A 22,526-nucleotide genomic window follows, 5' to 3' on the forward strand; every position below is an offset into this window, starting at 1 on the left:
TTTTTTGGATTTCTTAAAATGCTGTGCGCACTCGAGAAAAAAACGTTAAGCAAGCGAGGTCCAATCTATTTTTAGAGGGAATCTTCCTGCGTAAACGTCACAGACGTTGGTATACCACGTGACCGTTGTCATTTTGGTTCGGTTTGTTTTCTCGTGCACGGTTCGTGCAATCAACATCCAATTTGTTGTCGTTTGCTTGTTGTTCATTTGTGAGATATTTCTTCACAGTTCGTGAACACTTTCAGTAACAATAAAGTTCAGACAAGTAAGTGTCTCAATACAAAACGTTACAAATCCTTAAAACCAATAATTTTGCTAAGTCTTACGATATCTGGAGAGGGGATACAACCAGGACAGAACAGTTGGAACATGTCCAGAAGAGGTGAAAGGAACGCACTCCAAGTCTGTGAAATTTGTCGTGATGTAGGCATTGTTGTGCTTCGAGCGACATCTACCAGTGACATCAGAATACTAACTTTCAAAATTATTTCAAGCAATTGGGACATGGGGATTCCCATAGTATATTTATCGATATAAAACCTGCTTTTTCACTCCATTTGATAAAAACGTGATCTAAGTGTGTTACAGGTTTGTAGATTAACCAAATTATAATTTATTTTCGCTGGATGGAACTAGGGTGTGCGGCTTTAACAAGCAACAAAATAAACAAGAACAAAATCTAATATATGATAACAAACAGGTTGTGTTATCTTAATAGTGAGTCTTGTACAACACTGACAGATCATGTTATCTTGGTAGTGAGTCCTGTACATCACTGTCAGGTCATGTTATCTTGGTAGTGAGTCCTGTACATCACTGTCAGGTCATGTTATCTTGGTAGTGAGTCCTGTACATCACTGTCAGGTCATGCTATCTTGGTAGCGAGTCCTGTACATCACTGTTAGATAATGCTATCTTGGTAGCGAGTCCTGTACATCACTGTCAGATCATGCCATCTTGGTAGTGAGTCCTGTACATCAATGTCAGATCATGCCATCTTGGTAGTGAGTCCTGTACATCACTGTCAGATAATGCTATCTTGGTAGTGAGTCCTGTACATCACTGTCAGATCATGCCATCTTGGTAGCGAGTCCTGTACATCAATGTCAGATCATGCTATCTTTGTAGTGAGTCCTGTACATCAATGTCAGATAATGCTATCTTGGTAGTGAGTCCTGTACATCAATGTCAGATCATGCTATCTTGGTAGCGAGTCGTGTACATCACTGTCAGATCATGTTATCTTAATTCGTAGCGAGTCCTGTACATCAATGTCAGATCATGTTATCTTGGTGACATGTTTTGTTATCTCACTGACAGGTCATGTTACTGTGGTAGCGAGTCCTGTACATCAAGGTCAGGTCATGTTATCTTGGTAGTGAGTCCTGTACATCAATGTCAGGTCATGGTATCTTAGTAGTGAGTCCTGTACATCACTGTCAGATCATGTTATCTTGGTAGTGAGTCGTGTACATCACTGTCAGATCATGTTATCTTGGTGACATGTTTTGTTATCTCACTGACAGGTCATGTTACTGTGGTAGCGAGTCCTGTACATCAATGTCAGGTCATGTTATCTTGGTAGTGAGTCCTGTACATCAATGTCAGGTCATGTTATCTTGGTAGTGAGTCGTGTACATCACTGTCAGATCATGTTATCTTGGTGATATGTTTTGTTATCTCACTGACAGGTCATGTTACTGTGGTAGTGAGTCCTGTACATCAATGTCAGATAATGCTATCTTGGTAGCGAGTCCTGTACATCACTGTCAGATCATGCTATCTTGGTAGCGAGTCCTGTACATCAATGTCAGGTCATGTTATCTTGGTAGTGAGTCCTGTACATCAATGTCAGATCATGTTATCTTGGTAGTGAGTCCTGTACATCACTGTCTGATCATGTTATCTTGGTAGTGAGTCCTGTACATCACTGTCAGTTCATGTCATCATAGGGACATGTCCTGTTATTTTACTAACAGGTCATGTTACTGTGGTAGTGAGTCAGTCTCGTGTTATGGTTCTGTATGTGTGACACAGACTGTGTTCCAGTACCCACAGTACACGTCCTGCACCCTGCAACAACTGAACTCCTGCACTTGTGTGAAGATATCTCTGCTCTGCACATCACCCAAACACAGCTGGCCATACTTGTTCCAGCCTGTAGTGAACAACTGATGTTTGTCTGGAAATAGAAAAAGAATCAACCATTCTGAGGGTACTGCTAAAGCAATACATGTCACCTACAAGCAAAACAAAGTTTCGTATAAAATTTCATCTCAATATCTTCAGGCATTTCCAAAAAAAGGCCCTGAAAACAACAATATCTCCTAATTCAAGGGCCATAACTTTGAAAAATTGGCAAATTGCCATGAGAAATATGGGTAAATTACCATAAAAGTTAAACTTGATGTGCAACAGTATCTGATAATGCTAAATATTAAATTTCATCTTAATATCTTCAGGCATTTCCAAAAGAAAGGCCTGGAAAACAAAAATATCTCCTAATTCAAGGGCCATAACTTTGAAATATTGGTAAATTGCCATGAAAGTTCAACTTGATCTGCAACAGTATGTGATAAAACTACATACAAAACATCGATATCTCGAGCCTTTGCAAAAGAAAAGGTTCCTAAAGTCAAGGGTAATAACTGTCACAAATGGGGACGTCACCATGAAAGTCAAACTTGATCCGTAACAGTACATGATAAAGATATACACAAAATTTCATCTCAATATCTCAAGGCATTCTGAAAAAAAAAATCTAGAAAACTATATGTAGAACAAACAGACAGACAGACAGAGATAAAACATTTTATATGCACCATCCCACAGACAGGATAGCACATACCCCGGCCTTTGATATACAAGTTGTGGTGCACTGGCTGGAATGAGAAACAGTCCAATGGACTCACTGATGGCAGTCAATCCTAGACCGAACATGCATCAGGCAAGCACTTTCAGGGAAAAATTATTTTTTTAATCTTGAATTTCTAGTCAACTGACAATTGATTTGCAACCACTGTTTGTTCTAAAATTGTGTAACTATCTCTGAAACTTGTATAGTGAATCGTGGCAGAATACTGAACACAAAATGTTCCATGGCTTTACCACTGGACCTCTGAACTATGTCCTGCCCTTCGGACAAACTGAAATCTAAATGTTTGTTATAATTTATACTTCACCTGTTATAACAGCTGTGTGTCTGGATCCACATGAGGTCTTGGTTACCACGGCGTCATCAGACACTATAACAGGCTCGGGAAGAGCTAGCAGGGACCGGCTTTGTTCACAGTCTGCTGTCCTGTTGTCCGAGTGTCGCAGTGCAGGACACCTCAGTCCAAGCTGTCCCGTCTCATTCCAGCCCCAGGCGTACAAATCACCATCAGCTGAAAATATGACAACCTAGTCTTACAGCTACATGTTAAATTAAAATTAAAATGACATCTGCAAAATGTGAAAGTGTATTGGTCTACTGATGAATTAATGCTGATTCGGATTGAATCGTGTTTTGGACTAATTTGTGGGTTTTTAAATTAATTTGAGTTGCTGTGGACTATTTTGTGTTACATTTACTAGGACGATATTTCTGCTGGTGTATTGTTAGTATGAATTGTTGATATTAAATACACAATTGTTGAAAAAAAAAAAATATATATGTTTTGTTTAACGACACCACTACAGACTGACAGGACATTGCTTTATTAATCATCGGCTATTGGATGTCAGACATTTGGTAATTTTGACATATAGTTTTAGAGAAGAAACCCGCTATATTTTTACTAATGCAGCAAGGGATCTTTTATATGCACCATACTACAGATAGGATAACACATACCACTGCCTATGAAATACCAGTCGTGGTGCACTGGCTGGAATGAGAAATAACCCACTGACGACTGAAACCAATGATGACAGAGTCTTACAGCTACATGTTAAATTAAAATTAAAATGACAATTGTTTTGTTTAACGATACTACTAAAGCACACTGATTTATTAATCATCGGCTATTGGATGTCGACCATTTGGTAATCTTCACATATAGCCTTAGGAAACCCACTACATTTTTCCATTAGTAGCAAGGCATCTTTTCATATGCACTATTTCACAGACAGGATAGCACATACCACATCCTTTGATGTATCAGTCGTGGTGCACTGGCTGGTGCGAGAAATAGCCCAATGGGCCCACAACAGGAATCGATCCCAGACCAACTGTGCATCAAAGAAACACTTTACCACTGTGCTATATCCCGCCAAACAAACATTGAATATTAAATACAAAACTTTTACATTACTTTTGAACCGAGAATCTGACAGGAAATATTCCTAGTACGAGTTAACTGAGATTCCATTTTTGTGGATGCCCCAGTAGCATGCCCTTAATGTCCTGCGCCTCCATTTTTTAAAGCTATCTTAGCACTATGATATCATAAAACCGTCGTAGGCTATGGCATGCAACATTGTGATGCCATAGCTTACAACAGTTTTACAATATCTTTTTTGGGGGCTGGGGACAGGGTTTCCAATACTGTAGCGCTAAGATCGCTTTGAAAACTAATTTGTTTTGTTATTATCCACATGGATCAATGTAACACAAGCTCGTATATTACAATCTCTATTTATCAACTAGTTAATATATTTTGCTAATTTGTTTTGTTATTATCCACATGGATCAACGTAACACAAGCTCGTATATTACAATCTCTATTTATCAACTAGTTAATATATTTTGCTAATTTGTTTTGTTATTATCCACATGGATCAACGTAACACAAGCTCGTATATATTACAATCTCTATTTATCAACTAGTTAATATATTTTGCTAATTTGTTGTGTTATTATCCACATGGATCAACGTAACACAAGCTCGTATATTACAATCTCTATTTATCAACTAGTTAATATATTCTGCTAATTTGTTTTGTTATTATCCACATGGATCAACATAACACAAGCTCGTATATTACAATCTCTATTTATCAACTAGTTAATATATTCTGCTAATTTGTTTTGTTATTATCCACATGGATCAACATAACACAAGCTCGTATATTACAATCTCTATTTATCAACTAGTTAATATATTCTGCTAATGTGTTTTGTTATTATCCACATGGATCAACATAACACAAGCTCGTATATTACAATCTCTATTTATCAACTAGTTAATATATTCTGCTAATTTGTTTTGTTATTATCCACATGGATCAACATAACACAAGCTCGTATATTACAATCTCTATTTATCAACTAGTTAATATATTCTGCTAATTTGTTTTGTTATTATCCACATGGATCAACATAACACAAGCTCGTATATTACAATCTCTATTTATCAACTAGTTAATATATTCTGCTAATTTGTTTTGTTATTATCCACATGGATCAACATAACACAAGCTCGTATATTACAATCTCTATTTATCAACAAGTTAATATATTCTGCTAATGTGTTTTGTTATTAACCACATGGATCAACATAACACAAGCTCGTATATTACAATCTCTATTTATCAACCAGTTAATATATCTTGCTAATGTGTTTTGGCACATACTAATTTGCTTGGTTCAACACTACATATATGTTGTAATAGACTAATCGGTTGCTACCAGTTAATATGTACATGCTTCTCTCATTAACATGTTACTACAGTAACAGTACTGGAATTCCAATCTACACATTCATGTGTTTCTGCGAAATACATATTATAGGGGGGGCTTGGTGTAGTTCACTGGTAGTGTTCTCGCCTTAAGTGCAATAGGTGACATACATGTAACATGTTTTTTTCCCCATCCTATAACCATTGCCCCATGATTGGTACATCAAAGGCTGGAGTATGTACTGTCCTGCCTATGGGAAAGTATATATAAAAGATGCCTTGCTTTAGTCATTGGGATGGTGGGGGGAATGCATGTAGCCCACTAGTAAGAAATTTATTTTGTTTAACGACACCACTAGAGCACATTGATTTGTTAATCATCAGCTATTGGATGTGAAACATTTGGTAATTTTGACAAATAGGCTTAGAGAGGAAACCCACTACATTTTTCCATTAGTAGTAAGGGATCTCTTACATGCACCATCCCACAGACAGGGTAATGCATACCACGGCTTTTGATATACCAGTTGTGGTGCACTGGCTGGAGAAATAGCCCAGTGGGCCCACCGACTGGGATCGATCCCAAACCGACCGCACATCAAGCGAGCGCTCTACCACTGAGCTACATCCCACCCGCCACACTGGTAAAGCACTCAACTGGTGTAACAAAAGCCATGGTATGTACTATCCTGTCTGTGGGATGCTGCATATAAAAGATCCCTTACTGCTAATTGGAAAGAATAGCCCTATGCATGAAAGCATCGGGTTTCCACTCATTACCTTTGTGGTCCAATGCCATATAATAATAATTAAAATGTGTTCAGTGTGTTGTGAAATAAAATATTCCTTCGTTCCTTTAGTCATTAGAAGTATCCTATGTGGCAACAGCGGGTTTCTTCTCTTTCTATTTATTGACCAATGTCGATATAACCATCTTAGTTTAATATATTCCTTTCCTTTCCTCTGAATACACGCAACAAACCTGTGACAGCGGTAGAGTGCCAGCCTCCTGCTGCCAGCGCGGTGACGTGGAGTCCCTCCAGAGCCTCGATCAGCCGGGGTTCTCCCTCCTCCTCCACACTACCGTGTCCTAGCTGACCTCGACTGAAAATATACCTTTAATTATTAACTGAAAATACACCTTTAATACTTGACTGAAAATACACCTTTAATTATTGACTGAAAATACACATTTAATTATTAACTGAAAATACAGATTTAATTACTGACTGATAATACAGATTTAATTATTGAATTGGCACCGGCTTCCACTGCCACCAGCTAGCAACAGGTATACATTGACTATAATATACTCTTCAAAACAAGTAGGGGAACCTGAAATATTAATGTTAATATCAATTATTAGACCGATCATACGTTTTGACCACAGACATCCTAGTAAAGAATATTCAGGTCTGTTTATTAACACACTGAAACACATTCCATAGTTTGCACATGCATCACGCAGTTGCCCGTACACATGCGTGGGGTGTCATTCTCGATTTTGACAATTTCCAGGAAGGTCCATTAATCACTGTGGAACATTATTTCTGTCAATCTTTTTCATTCTGTTGATCATACAGTTGTTATTGTTTTGTTTTTAGTCATTTTTATTGTTTGAATTTGCGATTTACTGATAAAAAACACACATCAAGTTTCAAATTTCACTTCTGACCTCAATCGTCCTTCAAGATCGTTGATGGTCATAAAACCTACTGCAATACTGAACTACCGGTTGTAATGTTTGCCCAATTAATTCACTGTTATCGTCTTTCAAGATTGTTGATGGTCATAAAACCTACTGCAATACTGAACTACCGGTTGTAATGTTTGCCCAATTAATTCACTGTTATCGTCTTTCAAGATCGTTGATGGTCATAAAACCTACTGCAATAATGAACTACCGGTTGTAATGTTTGCCCAATTAATTCACTGTTATCATATAACCATTCCCCACAGCTGAGTAATATACCTTACAATTTTAGCAATTGTAAATTCTTATTATGAGTTCCCCTACCTTTTTTGAAGAGTATATTATAATGCTAAATTCCAGGCTACACCTACCTGCCAAGCCCAAAACTGTAGACGCAGCCCGTGCGAGAGAGTACAAGAACATGTTCTTTACCACAACTCACAGCAACAGCTGACACACTCAGGGGAATAGCCGTCAGTGTCAGACAAGGAAACACTGGACTCGGTCGTTCAGCACTCACGGTCAGCCTGCCAAGTCTACCCTCATCTGGAACAATATCAAACAGTGTCTATGGCAATCAGTGAATCAGTTTACATTCCCTTTGCTCATTTTTTGTTAGTGATTTTCAAGAGAGTAGTTGGTATAGTGGCCTTACACCTTAGCAAGAAAGTAGTTGGTATATAGTGGCCTTACACCTTGGCGAGAAAGTAGTTGGTATAGTGGCCTTACACCTTAGCGAGAGAGTAGTTGGTATAGTGGCCTTACACCTTAGCGAGAGAGTAGTTGGTATAGTGGCCTTACACCTTAGCGAGAGAGTAGTTGATATAGTGGCCTTACACCTTAGCGAGAGAGTAGTTGATATAGTGGCCTTACACCTTGCAAGAGAGTAGTTGGTATAGTGGCCTTACACCTTAGCAAAAAAGTAGTTGGTATAGTGGCCTTACACCTTGCAAGAGAGTAGTTGGTATAGTGGCCTTACACCTCAGCAAGAGAGTAGTTGGTATAGTGGCCTTACACCTTGCAAGAGAGTAGTTGGTATAGTAGCCTGACACCTTTGCGAGAAAGTAGTTGGTATAGTGGCCTTACACCTTATCGTGAGAGTAGTTGGTATAGTGGCCTTACACCTTAGCGAGAGAGTAGTTGGTATAGTGGCCTTACACCTTAGCGAGAGAGTAGTTGGTATAGTGGCCTTACACCTTAGCGAGAGAGTAGTTGGTATAGTGGCCTTACACCTTAGCGAGAGTAGTTGGTATATTGGCCTTACACCTTAGCGAGAGAGTAGTTGGTATAGTTGCCTTACACCTTAGCGAGAGAGTAGTTGGTATAGTAGCCTTACACCTTAGCAAGACAGTAGTTGATATAGTGGCCTTACACCTTAGCAAGACAGTAGTTGGTATAGTGGCCTTACACCTTAGCGAGAGAGTAGTTGGTATAGTGGTCTTACACCTTAGCGAGAGAGTAGTTGGTATACCGTAGTGGCCTTACACCTTAGAGAGAGAGTAGTTGGTATAGTGGCCTTACACCTTGCAAGAGAGTAGTTGGTATAGTGGCCTTACACCTTAGCAAGAGAGTAGTTGGTATAGTGGTCTTACACCTTAGCGTGAGAGTAGTTGGTATAGTGGCCTTGCACCTTAGCGAGAGAGTAGTTGGTATAGTGGCCTTACACCTTGCAAGAGAGTAGTTGGTATAGTGGCCTTACACCTTAGCGAGAGAGTAGTTGGTATAGTGGCCTTACACCTTAGCGAGAGAGTAGTTGGTATAGTGGCCTTACACCTTAGCGAGAGAGTAGTTGGTATAGTGGCCTTACACCTTAGCGAGAGAGTAGTTGGTATAGTGGCCTTACACCTTAGCGAGAGAGTAGTTGGTATAGTGGTCTTACACCTTAGCGAGAGAGTAGTTGGTATACCGTAGTGGCCTTACACCTTAGAGAGAGAGTAGTTGGTATAGTGGCCTTACACCTTGCAAGAGAGTAGTTGGTATAGTGGCCTTACACCTTAGCAAGAGAGTAGTTGGTATAGTGGTCTTACACCTTAGCGTGAGAGTAGTTGGTATCCCTTACGGAAATAACCTATACAAACTTATAAGTGGAATATACTTTACTTATACACCACTTATAAGTTACCTATATATTGGTATAAGTGAAGTATCAGTGTGTATAAGTATAAGTGAAAAAAATGGTTAACTGATACTTCACTGATACTTCACATATATTTCACCTATAAGTGGTTTATCAGTGGTATAAGTGAACTGGAATTAAGACATTTTTTGCTCGTTTCTATAAGTGAAATATAAGTGAACAATTAGTTTGGAGATAGTCCTTTTGCAAAGGAAATAATGTGTTCCAAATGAATGGGGAAAAAACTAAGTCCAAGACATTTTCATGGTTATTTTTTAAAAATCCATAACTTCTCACAGGATTTATCGAATTCATTGGGAACAGTGGCTAAACAACCAAACATACATGTAGCAGATTTAGATAGTATTTATGATAATTTAAAAAAAAAAAAAAATAATAAAATAAAATGTTGGGGTGGGGGAGTCTATTGAAAGTGAGGGGGTAGTATGGGATAATTACAAGATATAATGATACATATGGTTATATATGATTAAAACAGGATCATCTTGTAATTATCCCATACTACCTCCTCACTTTCAATAGACTCCCCCACCCCGACACACCTGTCATAATAAAGATCTGTAAAAAGTAGCTCATGGGGGGGGGGAGGGGGGGGGGGGGGATCCCCATCACAATGTTTATCGATCACAGTATGGATTTATTTTAGGGGGTGGGGGGCTAAAAACGAAATATTACAGGGTAGGCTACCACTCACATCTCATATATATAATTATATTATTATTTCAATTAAATAATAAAATAAATAATTTAAAAAAAATAAAGTCAATAAAAATTGTTTTTAAAAAAATCATAATTATTGTTAATTTGTTGTTATTATAATAATACAGACACACATGTATACATGGCAGTTGCTGTCGGTGCTGTTGTTCCAGCTAGCCATGCTGTATTCATGATGTACGTCTCACACCCACCCACCACCACTTTTTTTTTTTTTACCAGATTGTGTGAAAATAGGCACAAAAACCAAATTAAAATGAATTGATATTACTATAACAGATTGTGCCCCCCCCCCCCCCCCAATTCCTTTCAGGTATCATTACTTTTGGTCTATTATTTATTAAGATTGATTTTGTTTTGGGTTTTTTAATCTGAATTTTCACACACATAATAATAAAAATGTTAGTTTTTTTGTTAAATCACAAGGAAGAAAAATAAAGTAACCTGATGTATCACTCCCATCCCTGGTCCTCACAAATCCATTTATAGAAACTACACTCCATAGACAAGATTTCTTCTTTTTTTTTTTTTCTTTTTTTTTTTGGGGGGGGGGGCGAATTCTTCGTGATGGGATCATCACAAAAAAAAAAAAAAAAAAAAAAAAAAAAAAAAAAAAACCTTTAGGTAACCTCATCTATATTCGCTAGAAAAAATATGAGCTTTGGTATTAAAAAAAAAATAATAGAAAAAAAAAAAATTGCGATGCCATACGCACTGTGTCGTCTTAAAAGACCAACGAAGGTTAAAAGCGATAATATGATTGGTCGGTTCCTGAACAGTCATACCTGGGATTTGATTGGCTTAGAGATAACAACAGGAAAAAACGCGCCATTTGCAGTTTGCCAAAATAAATTTAATAATAAATAATGACAAAACATTGTGTATTTTGCACTATGAATTAGATTTGAGATCATTTGATTGAGCAGAAACAATCACAGTTTATTACCGAATACTTGGCTATGGCGGAAAATGAAGAACTTCGGTCAAGTTTCGGATGTCCTACTATTTTCGTCACGTTTGGAAGGGAAAAAAAGGTAAACATGATTTTACTATTTTCTTACTTATTCTAGACACCTTTAATATATAAGTTGACATCTTTAACTGTATTTGTTCTAATATTGTGTGATGTTTGATGACAATCGAACGAATGTAACGTGTTCTACATGATGCAACATTGGGTTACGACACAGAAAATTTCCAAAATGGCCAATCAAGGCATATTTTTCGGGGGCAATTTAAATACACATAGATCACGTTGACATCATAAATAATACATTTAAATGCAAAATAAATATTTTAAGATGCCAAATTGATGCATTTATTACAGAATTTTTTTGGTTATTTCACCGATGGGTACAGATTTTTACAACGATAGTATTGCTTTTTTGGGGCGATTTAGATCACATGACCAGTTTCACGTACTCTGATAGGTCAGCAGTCTTTGTTTACAAATTAATTTAGTTTTAATGGGTTTAATTTATTTAAAGTATCACAAGTAGCAGTCATTTTTCATTTTATTTAGTAATATATATTGTGTTGGGGTACCATATGTTTCGTCCCCAAACCAGTTCGCCCCCAGTCAGTTCACCCCCAACTATTAGAGGGTTCGCCCCTTCCCCTAATATTATGTTAGGTAATAAAAATTATTTTGGCTTAGGTAATTGGTTGTTTGGCAAGTCTTCCTTATTCCCCCCCCCCCCCACCCCCCGCCAAATTGTTTGTTTTTTAAATATTTGTTAGAAATTAATGTAAGGTTAGAGATAGTTATTAATAGATTTTTTTTTTAAGCTTATAAAACATAATGTGTATATTTCATAATCCTTTCTGGTGATCATGCTTGGGGTCCCAATGTCATGCATTCATATTTTTTTTTGTACATTCAAAATTAATTATTTGAAAGTAAAATTTGCTTTGGGCTACAATAAACCTGAATTGTTTAGGGTACCAGACGTTTCGCCCCCAAATCGGATGTCAGTTCACCCTCGCATGCTTAACCAGTTCGCCCCCACAAAGGTACCAGTTCACACCCATAAAGATTTATATGTATTAATTAATTGAACTGGTGATTATGTCAAATGTGCCCGCACTGACTCAAGATCCAACCAAATCGTGGAAAGACGACAATCCCTCCCCTCTAAGAAAAGAAACACACACACACACAGTTTAACATGCCTCTAAAGAAACAATACAGTAATTGTTTAAAAGTAACAAATAATTGGGATTTGGGGGCGAACTGACAAATAGTTGGGGGCGCGAACTGGTACATGGGGCGAACAGGTCAAACTGGGGGCAAAACGCCATGGATTCATTGTCTATACAAAAAGTAAGTTTGTTTTGTTTAAAGACACCACTAGAGCACATTGATTTATTAATCATTGGCTATTGGATGTCAAACAGGTAATTTTGACATAATTTTTGAAAGGGAACCTGCTAAAAATTAATTAGTAGCAATGTATTTTTATCTATGCACCATCCCACAACAGGATAGCACTTACCAAGATGAAATACATACGAAATCGTGCAACAATTGCCGATCGATGCATACTTATTGTTTGCTGAGAATATATATAAAATTAAAAAATTACCTTGAAATATTTATACCATTATATTTTGTGTTGCTTGTTTACTATGTTCACTTCACCCCCAACTGTCGGTATGGATGCCCCCAAATATGTACAACACATCTTTGGTTGCATTTTGTATTTATATTATTTTATATTACTTTGACTGGGGTGTGATATCAAGCCTTTTCGCCCCATGCCAGTTAATTTCTTTTCAAAACGTTTCAAAAGAAACTATAAAACTCTTAAACTGACACAGAAAAATTCTTGGATAGGATATTGACATACCTTTGGGATGGATTGGTTTGCATAAGGATGAAATGGACATTTACTTTGATTACAAGAAACACAAGTTATATATATATATATATATATTTTTTTTTCTTCAGAAAAATCGTCAGCGCATTCTGGTCATCATATTATGGAAATATTTGTGACTGGTATGTATTTAGCAAACAATAATTTTGTTTTAAGATGCATGACTTGATGCATAAGAGGTGGTCTTTCAATGTCACAAGCCATTATACATAATTATTCAAAAATGTTTGATTATACCAGATCACTTGGAAATTAACTTTAACATGTGTTATCAGGTTAGTAGGAAATGCAATCTCTGCATGACAGTTAGTTGGTAATTTTTAAAACATCTATTTCAGGATAATAACTTTTACACTTTCCTTAACATTAGAATTTTTTTTTTTTTTCAATTCTTCCTTGTCCGCCCATATTCTTGAGTGAGCATCTTGAATTAAACATTTTAATAATAAAAAAAGTAACTTCCAGTTTACATTTGAACAGCATCTGACATCACATGTATGGTCACTGACAAGCATGCAGGGCTTTTTCTCGTTCTAACCAGTGCACCACAACTGGACAAAGACTGTGGTATGTGCTTTACTGTCTGTGGTAAAGTGCATATAACAGACCCCTTGCTGCATTAGAAAAGCTGTAGCAGCTTGACTACGAGTCAGAATTACCAAATGTTTGACATCCAATAGCCAATGATTAATTAATCATTAATTAAGCGAGAAGAAACCTGCTACAATTTTCCATTAGTAGCAAGGGATCTTTTATATGCACTATCCCACAGACTGGATAGCACATACCACAGCCTTCGATATACCAGTCGTGGTGCACTGGCTGGAACAAGAAAAGCCCTAAGGGCCCATCGACAGGGATCGATCATGGGTCAACTGTGCATCAATCGAGCGCTTTACCCCTATAGCTGGAAATGAGATGCATGCAGTTCTATGATGTACATTGTAGTAGACATGTACAAACTAATACATGTAGATAAATGCATGTTTTTTTTTTTTTTAATTTCATTATTTCCCTCCCAGTCCAACACCCTTTATCTTTTCGTAATAGTTTATATTTTATAGGCCTGAAATTTGGTACAGATTCTTTAGACTCAAATATATATCATGTATTTTATTTTTTTATTTCTTCATAATTAAAATTAAAGGTAATCATTGAATATTTCAAAGTCTGTTTTATCCTTGAGATTTGACTGATACCAGGTAAAAAAGTAAACTTGAAAATTTAACTGAAAATTAGTTTGTTTTCTCTTGAAGTTTTGATTCCCCACACCTGAAATTTGGTAGCTAGGCTATGATTCTCTAGGGTAGTCTTTTTAAAACTAACAGAAAGAACTAAATGTTTACATTAATAATAAACAATAGCTAATTACATAGCAGATCTATCCAGACTACATTTGTTTTTCAGAATCCCATCTGAATGTTGGATGACATATATCAAGATGACACTGAACAGGACATAACTGAGGAAAATGGATGTGAGAGAATCCAATCTAACAGTTGGAAATAAATATATATATTATTTATAAAATATTTGTTTGCGTATACTGTTCAGATATATTAGTGAAAGAAATGTTTTATTTAATGACGCACTCAACACATTTTATTTACGGTTATATGGCGTCAGACATATGGTTACGGACCACACAGATTTTGAGAGGAAGCCTGCTGTCGCCACTACATGGGCTACTCTTCCGATTAGCAGCAAGGGATCTTTTATTTGCACTTCCCACAGGCGGGATAGCACAAACCATGGCCTTTTTTGAACCAGTTATGGATCACTGGTCAGTGCAAGTGGTTTACACCTACCCATTAAGCCTTGCGGAGCACTCACTCAGGGTTTGGAGTCGGTATCTGGATTAAAAATCCCATGCCTCGACTGGGATCGAACCCAGTACCTACCAGCCTGTAGACCGATGGCCTACAACGATACCACCGAGGCCGGTAGATATATTAGTGAGTCAGAATGAAACATCACTTTGTTAAGACTATTGTGCTTCAATTTTTATGTTTTGTGGACAGCTACATGTAGTTTACAGATAGGGCACGTGTAATAATACAGCAATTGCCTGAGAATATTGAAATGTGGCCTCCAAGGACAGATTGCTGCCTATTTTCATTTGTTTAATGATTAGTTCATCACTGACTACTGGATGTAAAAAATTAAATGGATAATTAATTCTGACCCATAGTTTTCAGAGGAAGCTCTCTACATGTTTCAAAGCAGCAAGTCATCTTTTATATGATCTTTCCTTGGACAGGACAGAACATACCACTGCCTTTGATAGATATTCACTTATACAGCAGTATCTCTAAAATATCGGTGAATCACTTGTATTTCACTAATTATACTTCACTTATACAGTGTTTTTTGTAAAATATCGGTGAATCACTTATATTTCACCTATACTTCACCTATACTTCACTTATACAGCAGTTTCTGTTAAGTATTAGTGAATCGCTTATACTTCACTTATATTTCACCTATACTTCACTTATACAGCAGTTTCTGTTAAGTATTAGTGAATCGCTTATACTTCACTTATATTTCACCTATACTTCAATTACACAACAGTATTAGTGAATCGCTTATACTTCACTTATATTTCACCTATACTTCACTTATACAGCAGTTTCTGTTAAGTATTAGTGAATCACTTATACTTCACTTATATTTCACCTATACTTCACTTACACAACAGTTTCTGTTAAATATTGGTGAATCACTTATACCTCACTTATATTTCACTTATACAGCAGTTTCTGTTACACTTATACTTCACTTATAAGTCACTTATATATATCCAACACTTCTGTTAAATGTAAGTGAATGACTTACACTTCACTTATATATATAGTTAACACTTCTAAGTCACTTATTACTTGAAAAGTATTAACGACTTATTTACTGATAAGTGAAAAATACCTATATGTCACATATACTTTGTATAAGTGATACCTCATTTGCATACAAAATCCTAATCGTTTACTTATAAGTCACTTATACTTGAAAAGTATTAACGACTTATACTTCACTTATAAGTGAAAAATATAAGTCATTTCGGTAAGGGATAGTGGCCTTGCACCTTAGCGAGAGAGTAGTTGGTATAGTGGCCTTACACCTTGCAAGAGAGTAGTTGGTATAGTGGCCTTACACCTTAGCGAGAGAGTAGTTGGTATAGTGGCCTTACACCTTAGCGAGAGAGTAGTTGGTATAGTGGCCTTACACCTTAGCGAGAGAGTAGTTGGTATAGTGGCCTTACACCTTAGCGAGAGAGTAGTTGGTATAGTGGCCTTACACCTTAGCAAGAGAGTAGTTGGTATATAGTGGGGTCATGGTTAAGTCATCGGACATAAGGTGTAAGGCCACTATACCAACTACTCTCTCGCTAAGGTGTAAGGCCACTATATACCAACTACTCTCTCGCTAAGGTGTAAGGCCACTATATACCAACTACTCTCTTGCTAAGGTGTAAGGCCACTATACCAACTACTCTCTCACTAAGGTGTAAGGCCACTATACCAACTACTCTCTCGCTAAGGTGTAAAGCTACCTTAGCGAGACAGTAGTTGGTACAGCAGCCTTACACCTTAGCTAGACAGTAGTTGGTACAGTGACCTTACACCTTAGCGAGAGAGTAGTTGGTACAGCGGCCTTACACCTTAGCGAGAGAGTAGTTGGTATATAGTGGCCTTACACCTTAGCGAGAGAGTAGTTGGTATAGTGGCCTTACACCTTAGCGAGAGAGTAGTTGGTACAGCGGCCTTACACCTTAGCGAGAGTAGTTGGTATAGTGGCCTTACACCTTAGCGAGAGAGTAGTTGGTATAGTGGCCTTACACCTTAGCAAGACAGTAGTTGATATAGTGGCCTTACACCTTAGCGAGAGAGTAGTTGGTATATAGTGGCCTTATACCTTAGCGAGAGAGTAGTTGGTATAGTGGCCTTACACCTTAGCGAAAGAGTAGTTGGTATAGTGGCATACACCTTAGCAAGACAGTAGTTGGTATATAGTGGCCTTACACCTCAGCGAGAGAGTAGTTTGTATAGTGGCCTTACACCTTGCAAGAGAGTAGTTGATATAGGGGCCTTACACCTTGCAAGAGAGTAGTTGGTATAGTGGCCTTACACCTTAGCAAAAAAGTAGTTGATATAGTGGCCTTACACCTTGCAAGAGAGTAGTTGGTATAGTAGCCTGACACCTTAGCGAGAAAGTAGTTGGTATAGTGGCCTTACAACTTAGCGAGAGAGTAGTTGGTATAGTGGCCTTACACCTTAGCGAGAGAGTAGTTGGTATAGTGGCCTTACTCCTTAGCAAGAGAGTAGTTGGTATAGTAGCCTGACACCTTAGCAAGAAAGTACTTGGTATAGTGGCCTTACACCTTAGCGAGAGAGTAGTTGGTATAGTGGCCTTACACCTTAGCGCGAGAGTAGTTGCTTTAGTGGCCTTACACCTTAGCGAGAGAGTAGTTGGTATAGTGGCCTTACACCTTAGCACGAGAGTAGTTGCTTTAGTGGCCTTACACCTTAGCAAGAGAGTAGTTGGTATAGTGGCCTTACACCTTAGCGAGAGAGTAGTTGGTATAGTGGCCTTACACCTTAGCAAGACGGTAGTTGGTATAGTGGCCTTACACCTTAACGAGAGAGTAGTTGGTATAGTGGCCTTACACCTTAGCGAGAGAGTAGTTGGTATAGCGGCCTTACACCTATAAACATTAAGCCGTTATGGCCAGCTCTGGATGGGAGTCGGTACCGGGCTGTGAACCCAGTACCTGCAAGCCTTATGTCCGATGACTTAACCATGACCCCACTGAGGCCAATATAGGACAACCGCTAACTAGGATGATACATTGTACACTAACATATGTACACTGTAAACCAGATTAATATTGTAACATGGTTTTTTTTCACGAATACGCATCTTAGCGCATGTTTGCACAGTTTAAATTTTGCGAATGAATGTTGGCATTTGTAAAAGATAATGCGTGTAAAAATAATGTGTGCGTATAAATTCTGCGACTTTAAATTGGACGCAAATGATGCGAAATTAATAGAGACACAATTTGTTCCCGGTTTACAGTACTTTTTGGTCAGCCACTCCAAGACACCTCAGTGGAAATTTTGACAGATGTAATTGACTGGAAGGAAGGAAAGAGGAATGAAGGAATGTTTTATTTAACAATGCACTCAACACATTTAATTCTGGCGATGGACATATCATTAAGGACCTTACAAATAATGAGAGGAAACAAACACACTGGCGCCACGCAATGGGCTACTCGTTTCGATTAGCAGCGAGGGATCTTTTATTTATATTTATGAAACAGCATCCTACAGACATGATAGTACATACCACAACATTTGTTACACAAGTTGTGATGCACTAGCTGGCTACAACAAGAAATTGCCCAATGAGTCCACTGACAGAAATCGATCCTAGACTGACTGTGCATCAGGCGAGTACTCTACCACTGGGCTGACAGACACAGCAAAAAAAAAAAAAATCTAATACAGCAGATAACAGTTAGAAGTTCTTACCATAAATAACTAAGAAGGTATTTTCTCCCCCATCAATAGCTTCTACTTTGATACTGGTATCCACAGAACAGTTTTTCCAGCCGGTGTCTACGGAGTCTTCATCAATAACCAACATTTTATCTTCAGCATTGACGGCCAACACACTGGACCATGTACCGGCCAGTTTACAAGGATCTACAGCTTTCAGCTCTTTGCTGCTGGACCAAGAGACGGCCGGGGTAAACGATGAAGAAGTGTCTGGTAATAAAAACAATGTATACATGTAGATACATTGAACAATGAAAAGAAAATAACATGCATCTCAGCAGCATCTGTCCCAGACTCAGTCAAAGACAGTGAATTTGTAAACATTGAACACACTGAATTTGTAAACATTGAACACACTGAATTTGTAAACATCACACACTGAATTTGTAAAAAACAAAGACACTGAATTTGTAAACATTGAATACATTGAATTCGTAAAGATCTAACATACTGAATTTGTAAAAGTCAAACATACTGAATTTGTAAACATCAAATACAATGAATTTGTAAACATCCAACACACTGAATTTGTAAACATCGAATGCACTGAATTTGTAAACATCACACACTGAATTTGTAAAAAACAAACACACTGAATTTGTAAAAAACAAACACACTGAATTTGTAAACATCGAATACACTGAATTTGTAAACATCAAACACACTAAATTCATAAACATCGAATACACTGAATTCATAAACATCGAACACTAAATTTGTAAAAAACAAACACTGAATTTGTAAACATCGAATACACTGAATTCATAAACATCGAATACACAATTCGTAAACATCGTACACACTGAATTTGTAAAAATCAAACACACTGAATTTGTAAAAATCAAACACACTGAATTTGTAAACATCCAACACACTGAATTTGTAAATATGTATTCATGCATGCATCGACCTTTATTTAACACCCAATAGCCAATGTGTATTTTTGTGCTGGGGTGCCGTTAAGCATTCATTCATTCATTGTAAAAATTTATAATTTAATCAAGAAGTTGTAAGTACATGTAGTGTGTAATTTAACAGTTAAAAAATAATACAACAGCCAAAAACACTTGACACTATGTAACAGTAATGTGCATGTACTTTTAAATAACTAAGGTCAGTGCTTTAAAAACAAATCAGAAAGGGGGTAAATAAAAAAAAAATATATTCACCATGAATAGAGATATATATCTTAGACCAGGTACATGTACATGAATAAGTCAAAGGAGAATCATTTGTCAATGTTTCCAGGTGCAGTATTTTCACTGGCTTGGTGACAGCTTGATTATCAGGTCTTGGCCAGCCTGGTATTAACACTTCAATTTGCTCAAATCCATTAAATCCACACACAAACAATTCCATTGAACTGAAAATAAAAAATATTAAAATATTTGTCCATGTACTTTTTATGGTGGGTTCTTTTGAAGTGAGAGCAAAAGACAGATACAGAAGATGAGGGAGACACACAATGACAGAGGAAGAGAGAGAGAGAAAGAGAGAAAAAAAGAGAGAGAAAGAGAGAAAAAAAGAGAGAGAGAGAGAGAGAGAGAGAGAGAGAGAGAGAGAGAGAGAGAGAGAGAGAGAGAGAGAGAGTGAGAGCAAGAGAGATTGTTCTGGTTAACAACACCACTAGAGCACATTGTTTTATTAATCATCGGCTATTGTAGTATTGGATGTTATACCAAAAAAAGGTAATTTTGACATATAGTCTCAGAGGAAACCTGCAAAATAATGTCATTAGTAGAAACGGATCTTTTACATGTATATGCACCATCTCATAGACAGGACAGCACATACCATGGCCTTTGATATACCAGTCATGGTGTACACAGTTGGCTAGAACAAGCAATAGCCAAATGGGCCCACCAATGACGATAAACCCCAGACTAACCATGCATCAGGCAAGCTTTAGTGATGGGGATAGGGGGTAGGGGGCATTAAATGGCATTAAGTTTTTCTTATCATGCAGTTACAAAATTGTGTATGGTGGGGCAGGACATGCATGTAGTCCAGTGGTAAAGTACTCGCCTGATGCGCAGTTCGTCTAGGATAGAACCCCATCGGTGGGCTCTATACCCAAGGCTATTTCTCATTCCAGCCAGTGTTCCCCAACTGATGTCAGGCCATAGGATTTCAAATTTCATGGAGAAACACTTTTTTCGGTTCCGTGCCTTGTGATCATGGGAACCAATCAAAAACTGTTTTCAGGTTCCGTTGAATAGTGGTACTCGATATAATAATCATCGGAAACAAAATTTCAGTTCTGTAATTTTACCGACACGGTACCGAAAACAATTGTTTTCATGAAATCAGGAGTCCTGTCTGTGATGGTAGGGTCTACATACAAAAAAACAAAAAACAATTGGTTTGTTTTGTTTAACATCACAATTCGAGAAATTAATTTATAAATCATTGGCTACTGGATGTCAAACGTTTGGCAATTTTGGAAGGAATCTTTCATTTGCACTTTCCCACAAGACAGTACATACCACAGCCTTTGAAGTACCAGGGCGGGACGTAGCTCAGTGGTACAGCACTCACTCGATGCACGGTCAGTCTGGGATCGATCCCTGTCGGTGGGCCCATTGGGCTATTTCTCGTCACAGCCAGTGCACCACGACTGGTATATCAAAAGCAGGTAACAGCATTTTCAAGTATAGTAGCATATAACTAACTATACATACATGCCGTTATAAATCAAGGGCGGGACGTAGCCCAGTGGTAAAGCGTTCGCTTGATGCGCGGTCGGTCTAGGATCGATCCCCGTCGGTGGACCCATTGAGCTATTTCTCATTCCAGCCAGTGCTCCACAACTGATGTAACAAAGGCCGTGGTATGTACTATCCTGTCTGTGGGATGGTGCATATAAAAGATCCCTTGCTGCTAATCGGAAAGAGTAGCTCATGAAGTGGTGACAGTGGGTTTCCTCTCTCAATATCTGTGTGGTCCTTAACCATATGTCTGATGCCATATAACGTTGTTAAATAAAACATTTCTTTCTTTTTTTGATGTACCAGTTGTGTAGCCCGAGTACTCTGACTGTAAGAGAGCTAGACGGACATTTTGACATAAATACGCTCTAATGAGAGCGTATTTATGTCCAAATGTCTGTCTACTAGCTCTCTTACAGTCAGAGTACTCGGGCTACCAGTTGTGGTGCATTGGTTGCGACAGGGAAAAAAAAACCAATCAGAGACTGAGTTCACCGAGGTGAATCGATCTCACAACGCTAGCACATCAAGCCAATGCTCTACCGACTGATCTAGATCCTGCTCCTCGCGTAACAAACATCGTGGTATGTACGATCCAGTCTGCAAGTCTGTAGGACACGTCATATATCCGTGTCCGACACCATCCAATAATAATTAAAAGGTGCTGAGTGCATCCTTCGTTTAATTGGGCATGAGTTCGACCCTAGTTCATCAAGATTAACCTCGAATCCACATGCATTTGAGGTTAATCTTGATGAAATAAGAGTTCGACCTGTACCCCCATTTTAATGGTTACGGTTAGTCTTTAGAGCCTTTAGGGCCCTTGATATAGGGTGGTACAGGTCCAACTATTTCGGTTTAATTGTATGTTACTTGCAATTGATTCCAATAGGGCGATTTAATTTAGGTGGTACTCATAATTTTGATTTGATTTTAGTTTGGACGTCGTGCTAAATGGCGGCTACCATTACTGCTATTCCTTAATGTAATTTCCTCCCTAGTTTCATTAGCACCGAAACAAAAGCATCTATTGTAAAAAAAATTATAAAAAATAAATAAATAATAATACATTGTCAGCTGGTAATTACTAATTAACCGGCGGGATATTTCGTGGTAAATGAGTTTTAATTACTAGTTTCTGCACAGGTAGTTCTTTCAAATGAAATGGATGATATAATGATGTTAAACACACCTTTAGTATCTATGCGACGGGCATAAATTATATAA

The 22,526-nt window shown here is 37.7% G+C and overlaps 1 protein-coding gene and 1 long non-coding RNA gene across 3 annotated transcripts; one reads left to right on the plus strand and one right to left on the minus strand.

Annotated features, from left to right (window-relative positions):
* Nucleotides 1-2,012: 2,012 nt before the first annotated feature.
* On the minus strand, nucleotides 2,013-22,255 carry LOC121384176 (RCC1 domain-containing protein 1-like). Of its 2 annotated transcripts, none has more exons than XM_041514445.1 (7): nucleotides 21,843-22,255; nucleotides 19,761-19,954; nucleotides 18,565-18,801; nucleotides 7,666-7,840; nucleotides 6,584-6,705; nucleotides 3,183-3,386; nucleotides 2,013-2,182 (listed from the first exon to the last, which is right to left on the minus strand). In XM_041514445.1, exons 2-7 carry the CDS (start codon nucleotides 19,948-19,950, stop codon nucleotides 2,013-2,015), a joined length of 1,098 nt encoding a protein of 365 aa, XP_041370379.1. In that variant the 5' UTR covers nucleotides 19,951-19,954; nucleotides 21,843-22,255. The 2 variants fall into 2 exon arrangements, with proteins under 2 accessions (XP_041370379.1, XP_041370378.1); XM_041514444.1 differs by lacking the exon at nucleotides 21,843-22,255 and adding an exon at nucleotides 21,078-21,351.
* Nucleotides 11,062-14,552, plus strand: LOC121384177. The gene is made up of 3 exons (XR_005959356.1): nucleotides 11,062-11,182; nucleotides 13,099-13,149; nucleotides 14,435-14,552. It is a non-coding gene; the product is annotated as an uncharacterized LOC121384177 (long non-coding RNA).
* Nucleotides 22,256-22,526: the final 271 nt, after the last annotated feature.

This window comes from Gigantopelta aegis, chromosome 10, assembly GCF_016097555.1.
Source record: "Gigantopelta aegis isolate Gae_Host chromosome 10, Gae_host_genome, whole genome shotgun sequence".
Taxonomy (NCBI): Eukaryota; Metazoa; Mollusca; class Gastropoda; order Neomphalida; family Peltospiridae; genus Gigantopelta; species Gigantopelta aegis.

Bases quoted from the DNA above. Each gene is read 5' to 3' on its own strand.
- LOC121384176 (XM_041514445.1), bottom strand. From the start codon at position 19,950: ATGGAATTGTTTGTGTGTGGATTTAATGGATTTGAGCAAATTGAAGTG. The intron at 18,802-19,760 runs GTGAATATATTT...TTTTATTACCAG, and splicing joins GATATATATCTCTATTCATG to ACACTTCTTCATCGTTTACC. The intron at 3,387-6,583 runs GTTTGTTGCGTG...TCATATTTTCAG, and splicing joins GCACTCTACCGCTGTCACAG to CTGATGGTGATTTGTACGCC.